Raw genomic sequence first — 11646 nt, forward strand, 5'->3', positions numbered from 1 at the left:
CAAGTGTATACGTTGTCGTGAGCGATTGTCAGGCAAAGGTTTTCGAGCAATGGCTGGACCGATGTCATGACGTGTGTGTGCGGGTGACAGCGCGGAGCACTGTGGTTAGGCCACAAGTGTATACGCTGTTGCGCGTGAAGAGTTACGGGGTATACACCGGAGGGCACCGGCGCGGCATCGGAGGATGTGGGAATAGGAAGGGCCGGTGTTCTACGGGATGAGCGTTGAGGCCCTGAGGGCAGGGCCTTGTCAGGGGGGGTCGTCGTGTCAGAGAACAGAATGCCATAGGCACCAGTGGGTGTCAGGACACTGAACGCAGGACACCGGCGGGCCGCCGGAGGGGTGTTTCGGACAAAAGACTCCCGAATCATGATTACAATCTATGTGAAGCTTTGGGATGACGAGAGTCAAGATCCTTGGCATCGCCGACCCTGCTGTTATGCCGGGTCCAAGCGGCGGCCTAGCTATCTATATAAGGACCATCTCGAAGTAGGATAGGGAAGGAGTTGTCAGAGCCACAAGTGTCATCCGAGGCGGGCCGGCTTCCACCAGGTAGGAAGCCGTTTGTGGCGGCTAGAGAGCCGCTTGTGGCGAATGAGAGCCGTTGAAGCCGTTTGCAGCGGATAGGGAATCGCTTGGTTGCAGATAAGGAGCCGCTGTCCAAGATATTGGCCGAAGTCGGAGGAACACAGACATACGGAAGCAAACATCCAGAATCCAAGAGAGAAACTCGGCTGGCTATAAGTAAGGAGTCGAGACGGAGGAAGATAGAGAGGGCAGAGATCAATGCATCACCGTGGGCACCCCTACCTGAGACCGCCAGTGACCACCCGGTGCTACGTAGGAGGGACGCCCGTTACTCCCCATCACTCTGTACTATTGCCTTCGGCCTAGCCGTACCCTGACAAACTGCCTCTACATTATAATATTTAGCAGTAGGCCCTCTCACGACCCTCGTGCAATAGAACAAGGTAAATCCCAGCTCGAGATGCCTACCTTAATTCTTACGTTCACTTCATTATCGCATAATATGCGATCGGCATTTATGAGCTGGAAATAGCCCATAAGAACGAGGAGTCTTATGGGCTTGAAAGGGTGAGCATAGCTGGCGGCAGTTCATACCAACTCCCTCGAGAGTGCGAGGTCGCCATAAAACAAGTCCTTTCCAACCTCAAGACCAAAATCGGCATATATCATTGAAACCTGCAAGTAACGTAATCCACCCATGAGCGGGCCACGCCCCTTACCGAGCCACCAATTTTGGCATAACAAGGGGATGATTAACAACAGCAAAATAAGTAAAGCGAGCTATTCACAACACTATTTTCAACAAAATATATCAGAATGAAGCGGTAATTCCTTCCACACGCTTTTAGCAAGGGCACTAATGCTCCGAAGGGCTTGTCTAAGCTCCTTTTCACTTACCGCCTAAGCCTCTCATTCATCTTGCCGGTGCTACCGATCCTGAATCTCTTTGATAGTTGAAATATGCGTAGTACTGTAGGCCTTCTTCGTCCTTCTATTTCTACTCTCCTGTTATTTCTTCAAGATAACTGTGAAGGTCAACCCTCGCAGACTCACTACAACCAGGTGACTTACAGCTGGAACACCTGCCATGGCAGTGTCAGATGGGAAGCCAATCATAACCCTTGTAGGAGCCCCGCCAAGCGTGGATGACTTAGTCGCGCTCCCTCAAACCTAAGTTGTCATCTTCTTTCCTTCGCTCCTTAGAGTAGAATCTTCGTCGATAGCACCTAATCGAGGTCTCTACCAATGCGATGCAACCCGGGTCGTGACAATAACCTCGTTAATATTTCATAAAGCTAGATTAGCTACTAGTATTGGAAACTGAGACAGTATAGGTAATATGGAATTGAAACCGTGCTGGTTAAGGCACCGAGGTTCAATTGACTAGAAGCTATCACCATTCAAGCTAGTTCAGTTCCCAAGAAGAAGCTTCACTCTCAAGAATCTCTTTTCAAGCGAAGTCAAGAGTCTTTACGTCATGAATGCGTCGGGCCTTCCATCTTAACAACAGCATCAACCTCCCACCGGAGCTGTCAACCATGGAAGTCACCACCGTGTTTTCCAACAGCTAGAGCTATTAGGCATGTCGCTTTAACAAAAGAAATCTTACACTATAAGTGGGCATTATAAATAGTGAAAGCTTAGCTACAATATCACTAATTTACCCAGCTATAACGTATCCCATGGTCTAATTAGACACTTTCCCGCATTTCCGTATAACCTAGATTTCGTCCCTTATTTTCTGCCTTTACTATAGTAGATAATTAGGAAGAAAGCGATATTTGATTAGCGCTTTAAGCGCTTTGGAACAACTATAAACTAAACATACGATCCGTAGTACGTATCTATAATATCCCCTACATAACTTTACGTCACCGATATTATAGCGGTACTTTATGTAACAGTAGGTACTGTGTAAGGGTAGGCCAGGCACAATCGCTAATTCCTAACGCCAGTAGCAATTAGATACAAAGAAGGAAACTTGCCCCTCCAAGTTTCCTTAGTGCCTTGAGCACTATTTGAGGGGCCCCGAAGGTTTCATTGAAACGCCATCGGGTCGTCATAATTTCGCCCGCCTATCCAGGCGGGCCCGATCGCGACCTTCTAGCCCATTGTAATTATGACTTGTGACACTTTACGATAGGATATACGGTTACTAACGCAAGAACTTACTTATTCCGAAGAAGGGGCGATCGTACCGGTTGCTAGGCTAGTTAGTAAAGGCCTAACTACTCCCTCGAGAGATTATAACCTAGGGGTTATACCTAATACCCTTACTAATCCCCTTCTCGTCCATATTAGGTGTTATCGTCCGTAATAGCGTATTGTTCTATAACTCGTTGGTATAGATCTGATGCGAGTGCATATGGGGTGTGAATTGTTGTATTGGGAAAGGATGGCCAGGTCAGCTATTCTGGCCTGGCAGAGCTCTTTTATAGCTCTTATCTATCTTATCTCTAGCTATAGGGCAACCCCCATGGGGTCACGTATCAAAATGCCGGGCTACACGGAAAATGGTACTGTCCTCAGTACGTTTGGTGCAGGGGTACTTGCCAGGGTGTAGAGCTGCTAAGTTGGCCAAATCGCTGTATTCGGAGGAGACTGCTCAAGCCAAGTTCTGTATGGCGGGGTCTCCGAAGGCTTTGTGTCGATAGCTAGGCCAAAGTACTGTTGCATCATGTTGCCAGCTGCTGTATATCTGACCTTGACGGGGCTACGGATGCCGATACCTTTGACTGTGTTCGGGGCAGTGCTCTTGACGATGTGTTCGCTCTGGTGCGTTTAGTATGGGGAATCGTATGATCGGAAGGCGACCGCGAACTCGACTCGATGAAAGGAAACGAAGTCGAAGAGATCTTGACGCCCGGCGGCTGTGGGTGCTTGATGTTGTGGATCGACTCCGGGATGGTTATTCTGGTAGAGACTGGCCTAGTGAAAGGGTCCCTTGATGATTCTGGTGATCTTGATAGATCTAGTGCTGGACTGGCCTAGTGAAAGGGTCCCTCGATAGACTGTGATAGTGATCGCTTCGTAATAGCTGCGATCGTAATGCTTAGGTGCTGGTAGAAGACTGGCCTAATGAAAGGGTCCTCTTAATGAAGGTGTGCGTGATAGGTACGTGACGCGATGGTGATCCTGATAGATCTGGGGCCGATCTGGCTGGTTTTGGTGCGTGCGAAGCGCTGGCGGCGATAGGATCGTAGCCGTGATGGCGATCTTGATCGATCAATAGATGGTTGGTTTAGTTTGGTGGATTTACTCAATCTTGAGGAGATGCTACCATTTGATGCGAGTGCATATGGGGTGTGAATTGTTGTATTGGGAAAGGATGCCAGGTCAGCTATTCTGGCCTGGCAGAGCTCTTTTATAGCTCTTATCTATCTTATCTATAGCTATAGGGTAACCCCCAATGGAGTCACGTATCAAGATCGAACTATTAGTTAACGGTATCGTACGTGATACTATTGATACGAAAAGGTAGGGGGACCCACTGGTTAGGTGAATCTCATTCAATTAGATACTATAACGTTGCGCACTGCTGCATTATAGCATCCTCCCCCCTAGGTGCACGCATCAACTATCCTTTCAAGCCTATGATAGTCAGTTGACGTCTCAGGAAAACCTTCTAACCCTTAAATAGTGCCTAAGGCACCGAAAGGACTTGGAGGGGCAAGTTTCCTTCTCTATACAATTACGACAGGCGTTAGGAAATGATGATTTTTCCTAGCCTTCACTGCTGTCTTGATCTGTCTAGAAAGCTAGTATAGTAGTTAATATCCAGGGAGTCTATTTCTTTTAGCTCTTAGTAGGTTCACTACTAGCCCTTTTACTACTTTGATAGTTTAAGGCTATCTATACGTAGCTAACGTAATTAAGGATCGTTCGACAGTTACTTCTTCGATAAATAATAATCGCTACCGGTATTAATAGCCTTAAATGCTGGCTTGGAGGGTTGTCTAGGAGCCCTCAAAAACTCGGTTACTTACGTATACTAGGGGCTTTCCTAGCGCTAATAGGCTTGATAGCTTTCTTGATCTGGTCTTCCTAATCCATTTACCGAAATAATAAAGATCTGACATGAAAATTGAAAAAATGTTGTTGTCAAGTTAAACGAGTTCGGCAAGCTGAAATTAGGTTGCTCGCTAAGGGATGTGACCAACTTATAGCTGGATTACGTTAAGTATATACACGAAACTCTTCAATGCTTCTCACATCATAGTATCCTCAAGCCTGGTCATTGTCTCCTTCTCCCCCTTCCCTTTCTCGCAATACCTCTTCATCCTACCGCCCTAGCTTAAAAGGCCCGCACCCCTAATCCAACGTAGCCTTAAGCGTCAACTTACGACTACTCGGCCCAACATACACTGTCTTGACATGGTCTCTCACAACCCAATTCTGACTCTCCGTATCCCAATTACTCAGATCCCTCCTCGTCAAATTAGCCCTGAACTCAACCGTCTGCCCCGGCTCGACAGCCAGACGATCAAAGCCGCGTAGCACGACTGGCGGATCGTCAGGTCCTCCGAACGAGACATACAGCTGCGGAACCTCGTCACCCTTCAGGTCGCCGGTGTTCGTTATCTTGGCGGATACAGTGTACAGCACATCCCAGAGCTGGGGGTTGCCGCCTGGTTCGTCGGAGAGGCCGGGCCCGGCGGGCTCGAGGGGTTGGGGGGAGCTGGCGATGGCGTTGGAGGGGAGGAATTCCTCGGCGGTGGAGCCGTAGAAGGGATCTTGTGAGGCTTCTGCGGCTGAGGCAGTGGTGTTGACGTAGGGGTAGATGTACCGCGAAATGTAAGGGAATGACCCATTGGGGAAGAGGTAATCAGCCAAGTCGGTTGAGAAGTTGCCGGGGTTGAAGGTGGGCGCTTCTGCTGTCTCGCCCGTGGTCGGCGTGTAGTTGCCTACTTCTTGCTTCTCTATTGCAATATCGCTGTACTCGAAAGTGGTGTACGATAATCCGAAGCCGAACTCGTAAATGGGCGTGATATTCTTCTTGTCGAAGTAACGGTAATCGATGAAAACACCTTCTGAAAATTCCAGCTGCGGTGCGCCTTCGCCGTTGTTCAGCTCGCTAAGAATCTCCGCCCCGTAGTCTTCCTGCTTGCCACCCCAAGTAAACGGGGTCCGAGCAGCTGGGTTGACGTCACCGTAAAGCACATCCACAATTGAACGACCACTCTCCTCGCCGGGAAGACCAGCCCAGAGGATGGCGGTGACGTTGGGGGAGTTGTACCAGTCGGTGACCAGAGTTGGACCTACCGAGTGGATGATGACGATGGTGTTGTTGCAGATGGATGAGACGTTCTTTATGAGTTCGTCGCCATTGGCCCAGAGGGTGAGGTTCTTTCGGTCACCCTCATTTCCGTCGACGTCGATGTACCCTTCTCCCGAGTTGGCATTGACAAAGACCAATGCCGTGGCGCTCTCCTGGGCAACAAGTTTCTCAATCTGGGTCGTGGCAGAGTTGTTCAGCACGGCTTCAACACGTGTTCCGTCGTCAGCTGCTCGGAAGTTGAGAGCATCTAGCGGGGTGATGAGGTACGGGAAGTTCGCGGTACCTGACCCCCAGCCCATGGCAAGAGTGCCAGCTGCAATTCTTCATTAGAACTCTCTGTATGAACCAAACACCTGGGAGGGCTCGGACAAGAACCAATGTAGACTTACCGTTACATCCTCGGTCATCACAGCCGTTGGGACCCCATCCGCTCGGGCCAGCATCTTCGCCTATCACAGCGAGGAACTTGGGTTTCTGTTATCGAGTTAGTTACGCGTATCCACGACGCCCGGAGCAGCTGGCCGATGTAGTGAAGAAGTACAAACCTTCAGCGGAAGAGCACCCTCATTTTTCAGCAACACAGTCGACTTAGCAGCAGATTCTCTGATAAGCTTCCCGTGCTCTCCATTCTCCCCTCTAACATCAACATGCCAGTTAATCTGCTGGTGCCCTTCATTCGCAGAGTAGTAAAGGGGCCCAAACGTATCCAAAGTCCACGAATCAAAGTTGATCTTAGGCTGCTCATTCACTTTAAACCCAACCTTGAAGAAAGCAGCCATGATTCTCATAGCCATGTCGTCGAGGCGATATTCGGGCAATGTCCCGTTGAGGACAGCCAAAGTGAGGTTAGTCCCCCAAAAGCTTTTGCCCGAACTGAACTCGGTATCGCCAGGCATAGACATGTCCAAGCCGGCCACGGCGCTGGCAACACCTGTGTGCTGAGCTTGCCAATCACTCATGACAAACCCTTGGAAACCGAGCTCGCTCTTCAGGAGGCCATTGAGCAACTTGGAGTTCTGGCAAGCGTACGAGTTGTTGACCTGGTTGTAGCTGCACATGACAGAGCCAACGCCGGCTCTCACTGCATCTGCGAAGGGCCAGAGGTAGAGCTCGTGCATCGTCTTGTCATCAATGTTGGACGACATGCTCTCGGTGATATTATAGCCACGAGGCTGCGATTCACCAACCTGCCTGAAGTGTTCTGTTCCTCATGTCAGAATTTCCAGCTGTGGATCACCTCGGAATAGCCACTCACCCTGCTCATTGGCAATGTAGTGCTTGGCGCACGCGACCACTCCGGCGTTTTGAACACCCACGATCGTGTGAGCGATGGCCTCACCGGTGAGCCAGGGGTCAGGTGAAAAGCCTTCCCAGTTGCGCCCTCCGTCTGGCGTGCGTCCAATGGGTCCGGCAACAGGGCCGAGCATAACCGTGACCCCCTTGCCTCTGTGCTCTGCTCCGATGGCTTCGCCTCGCCTTCTCATGAGATCTCTGTCAAAAGAGGCGGCGATGGTCTGGCCGGAGCTGAAGGCCGATGAGTAGTCACCGAAGCGGACACCGAGCGGCGAGTCTTGCATGCAAAGAGCGCTGAGATTCATCCGGGGGATACTGCCGACCTGACCAACGCATTGCTCGCCTTGCCATCTAGCAAAATTATCAGCTTAGCACCGGATTCCCCTCGCGTGAAATCAGACGTACCCAGTACCCGTAGTCAAGTTGACCTTCTCCGGTAGAGTAAGTTGAGAGACGAAATCCTTGGCTTGTTTATACGCCTCTTCCCAGCCGAGGGCCTTCGGGTTCATCCATGGTGAGGGGTAGTACGGCGGCGACGAAGCAAGGTCATCTCGTTGATGTAGCTGGGTCTTGTAAGATAAAGCAGACTTGACGATGGGCAACAAGAAACATAAGGTTGTGCGTAGTTTCATTTTTGATAATTTGGGGAAGGGGATGGGGAAATATCATTGCTTGCTAATGAAAGTTGGGGGGCGTGTATGGGTATCGGGTATTTGAAGCAGAGAAAGAACTCGATGCGTTCGAAGGCGAAATCCATCATGATGGGGACTTGCTACATCAGGAGCATTGGGTGCACAAACAATAGCCTCAACGGGTGCCATGTTATGTTCTAACACAGAAACAAGCATAAATTAAACGTACCTCGTGTGCTCCCGGCTGAGGGCTGAGAGCTGAGCAGAAAGCTGCCAGTGAGGCAAACGCAGCGGCTGAGCGCATGTTGTCTCTGTGTACAGCCGCCGACTTGTAAGGTCCCTCGACAGGCTCTCAATATGAAACAACAGAAACGTCAACTGTGTTTATCAGCCAAAGAACATGAAATGCCGTGCTCAGTTCACGAATCTAGATATCTGCTCAAAAGACCGGATTCCCAATCACTATTTAACGTCGCAATCAAGTTACCGCGGTTGAGCCGTTACCTGGGTGGTGATGGTGCGGGTTCTCGCAACCAGCAGGGTTCTCCGCTTCATGGACTCCGCATGACCCCAACCATGAACAAAGAGGTCCCACTGGATGTTGGCACCATTAGCAAATCATACGTACATACATAGCTCGGAGCCGTTGACTGATGAGTTTTGTTGGCTCATTGGGGCATGGGGTAGACCGGTGCCAATACTCGTATCAAGGTCAAACAAGGACTCCTTGTCTTTCTCAACTTTAATAGAGTTGGGAGAGAGGATCCCGAAGATGAAGTAAGTTGCGGTTTCCTACTTATCCGTAAACTATGCCAAGCAGCAGAACTTGAAGTGCTTCGAGAGATATGTAGCGTGATCTCGTAATTTCATTGAGTAGGGATAGTCCCATGTCTCCTACGATTCCTTTGAAAAAGGACCGATGCAGCCATGGGTTCCCAGGGCAGGCTGCAATGATCTGGGAAACATTGGCATAATCACCGTCCAGCATCACTCGAGCTTCCAAGATGGTACTAGCGGTAGTGTGGTGAGATTCCACGCTGCTGGGGGCAAGAGATGCGAAGAAAAGAAACATTGCATTGACCCCAGACATCAGTCAAATTAAACTTAGAACGGCATTGTCCGGAGGTATCGCAGACGTACCGCCGCACTAAACTGTGGGGTTGAGTTACCGCCGTGTGGAGGAAATGGTGGAGGCATGGAGCCTTGGAGTCGGCTCTCCGCGTCAGTCTTCACTCAGGGGAGATAATTTTTGCAATTGTTTGCGTACTTGTTTGCCTTTGCAATTCCCGAGTACGTGGTTAACTAACAAACATTATGTAGAACACAATACGACCCCCTTTCCATCGTCTGACTTGACCGAGACTGGCCACCGGCGCAAGTTTGATGTTTGCAGATCGGATGTTTGTTGTTGCAAATGGGATGGGAAAGCCATGTCGCATCAGGTACGCTCCGATGATTGGGGAAGGCCCATATTCCCATGTGGCATCCCATAGTAACTGTAACGCTGGACCTCTCGTTCTTCTGACTTCTCGATTATCCAATCTCGCAGATATTGACCTGATGAGATGCGCCCGAACTTTCCTGGTTGAAGCTTGACTGTTCGTTATTTGACCCAAATTTCATTCCGTCATGCAGGCAGTCGCTAGCGCCGTGTACTTCCCCGCACGCCACCACTGCGGCGACAAGTCGCAAAAGCCATGGCAACACGAGTCGAACACCGCTTGGATTGGATGCACAGCAGGTTCACTGTCTATTTGCAGAGTGGTTTATCGGTCCTTCTCACGTCCTGGGCGTGCTCAGTCGGTCGTATGCGAACAATAAACTCCGCGATTGGGCATTACCGGTCTTCGCAGGAACTGCCATCCAATGCCGATGAAGTTGCTCTCAGCTTTACGCATATGAAGCCCGACGTCCGAAGTCAAGCCGAAATCAACATGAGTTAGTTGTCCATACGCCGGTTTCTAAACTCGACGATCCAGATCATACAGCAAGCCATCGACGACATCCCCATGATGCCCTGCTCATTACTTGATTCTTGATGGTTGGAATAACCAAGCTAGCCATGCTTATGCCATCTAGATTCGTGGAACAACCGCCAACGCCACCGCGACCAAGCCGTGTTCCAGCCGATTTCGATCGCTTGTTGGAGCTCGTCGAGGTCTGGCTCGATAAACATGGGGTCGGGGTCCGCCATGCGAGTGGAGTCGGAGATGACACCGATGCATGCATGCATCATACGTTCCTCTCGGAGATTCCAGGCCTTTCTAATGTGGGCACCAGCGGTGGTTTTGCGACGGTGAAGTTGATATTTGTCGCACTCACGAATGGGTACCACAGCGGGTTTCTGATATGCTTCACGTTCAGCTGCACTTTATCCTGATTTCCGTGCTCCGCAAAGCGATATGCCTCCCGGGGTTTGCCGGACAGTCGTCGTTAGCATCGCTCTCATAATGACCTGGAGTGAATTGTCCTGTGTCATGGTTGTTCCGATGGCATAGCGTGGAGAGATGTTTCGTTGGCAATTTTTCCATAGGATGCTCCAGTAGGATAACCTGAACGAAAAGCAGCTTATCTCGTAATTTCAATCACGAGGAGAACTCCCTGGACCTCTCAGTGCATCCTCTGGTTTCTCTATGTTGTCTTTGCTGACGGATCTTCAGAATACCTCTGTTTTCCGGAATCGTGGGGACTGTATATGCACCAAGGTCAGCAGTTGTCGCTCCCGAAGCAGAGTAAGCAAAGGGCTCTCACAGTTTTCATATTCCTCCTGGACCACTAGTTGGAAACAGCGAGAAGATCATTACGGTTGGCGGGAACGAGGTAGCCAGAGGAACTGCCTCTTTGCTTCATGCTGTTGCCAGCCGTATCCTCGTACTTTGTCGACTTGTCGTTGGACGAGAAAAGGGTGAAATCGCGTAGAGGATATTCGATGCGGTTGAGGGCCTTCAGATCGTCTGCATTGCGAAAATCCATTCGATGTAGGAGCGTCAACAGATTGGCCGGTTCATGGCCGAGCCTGGCAGGAAACGTCTCGTCACAATGACTCTTGCGCAGGACGGAACGCAGACCCCATGAACGAGAGGGCCTTGTTCGCAATCCCGAACATACAAGCTTCGTTCTTGAGTTCGATGTGCTCGGCAAATAGGCACTGATTCGTTATCTCCAGCGGCTCTACCCGTTCGAAAGCTTGATCGTCGTCTCATCCAACCGGCGAAAGTTTAGGCTCCTCTTGCAGCATCTCTAGAACTGTCTCGCGTCAATCTGGAAGCTCTAGCATCAGGTGGTTGGTTATGAAAGCACACTTTCTGACGTCATCGAACTCAATGCATATGGAAAAAAGGTAGTTCTTAACACCCGCGCAACATCCTTTAAGCGCTCTACCAGACAAAATAGCAACCTCAACCTCGACCATATCCTGTATGTCGAACTTGATAGTTAGCAACTTGGGGCATCGGGTCTCCAGCTCCAAGTTATCGGCCGTTATAAAACCGATTGTATGACTCCCGTTCGAACTCTCCATCGCTGAACTCGTGATTGCTGCAATCAACCGACAGATAGGCTAGTCGGCTATCAAAGCAGTCAAGCGGGCGAAAGCTGTATTCATCGCACCTAGTGTTCACCGTGATGCTATGATCGGGCCCGGCGACAAGCCAAAGCGATTTCTGCATCGACATTTTGCAAGCCTAACTAATATACTAGAAGATTTATCGACTATCGGCTAAGGTCGTCTTTCCGAACGATAGCCTCTTTAAAGTTGCCCAATCGACTTCCTAGGCGCTAATATACGAAGAATAATAGGCCGCAGCGTATTTACTGCGCTCTACTTCCAAGTAGACTTATAGGCCAAGGTATCTATCTTCCTAAATACTCCAGCTTTAGATCTAAAGATAGACAATGATCCAGAAATAGAGTAAA

At 49.9% G+C, this 11646-nt stretch overlaps 2 protein-coding genes across 2 annotated transcripts; one reads left to right on the forward strand and one right to left on the reverse strand.

The window, feature by feature from the left end:
- Positions 1-4839: 4839 nt before the first annotated feature.
- Positions 4840-7731, reverse strand: BCR38DRAFT_334531 (glycoside hydrolase family 3 protein; the record flags this gene model as incomplete). Its single annotated transcript, XM_040855326.1, has 5 exons — positions 4840-6119; positions 6196-6280; positions 6352-7007; positions 7062-7450; positions 7505-7731. The coding sequence occupies 5 exons, from the start codon at positions 7729-7731 to the stop codon at positions 4840-4842; spliced, it is 2637 nt and encodes an 878-aa protein (XP_040718664.1).
- Positions 7732-9435: 1704 nt separating this feature from the next.
- Positions 9436-9910, forward strand: BCR38DRAFT_423023 (uncharacterized protein). Its single transcript, XM_040859569.1, has one exon. It carries the CDS (start codon positions 9462-9464, stop codon positions 9672-9674), a length of 213 nt encoding a protein of 70 aa, XP_040718665.1. The 5' UTR covers positions 9436-9461; the 3' UTR covers positions 9675-9910.
- The last annotated feature ends 1736 nt before the right edge of the window (positions 9911-11646 follow it).

The sequence above is a fragment of the Pseudomassariella vexata genome (assembly GCF_002105095.1).
Source record: "Pseudomassariella vexata strain CBS 129021 chromosome Unknown BCR38scaffold_3, whole genome shotgun sequence".
In the NCBI taxonomy this organism is placed as follows: Eukaryota; Fungi; Ascomycota; class Sordariomycetes; order Amphisphaeriales; family Pseudomassariaceae; genus Pseudomassariella; species Pseudomassariella vexata.

Bases quoted from the DNA above. Each gene is read 5' to 3' on its own strand.
- BCR38DRAFT_423023 (XM_040859569.1), top strand. From the start codon at position 9,462: ATGCACAGCAGGTTCACTGTCTATTTGCAGAGTGGTTTATCGGTCCTT.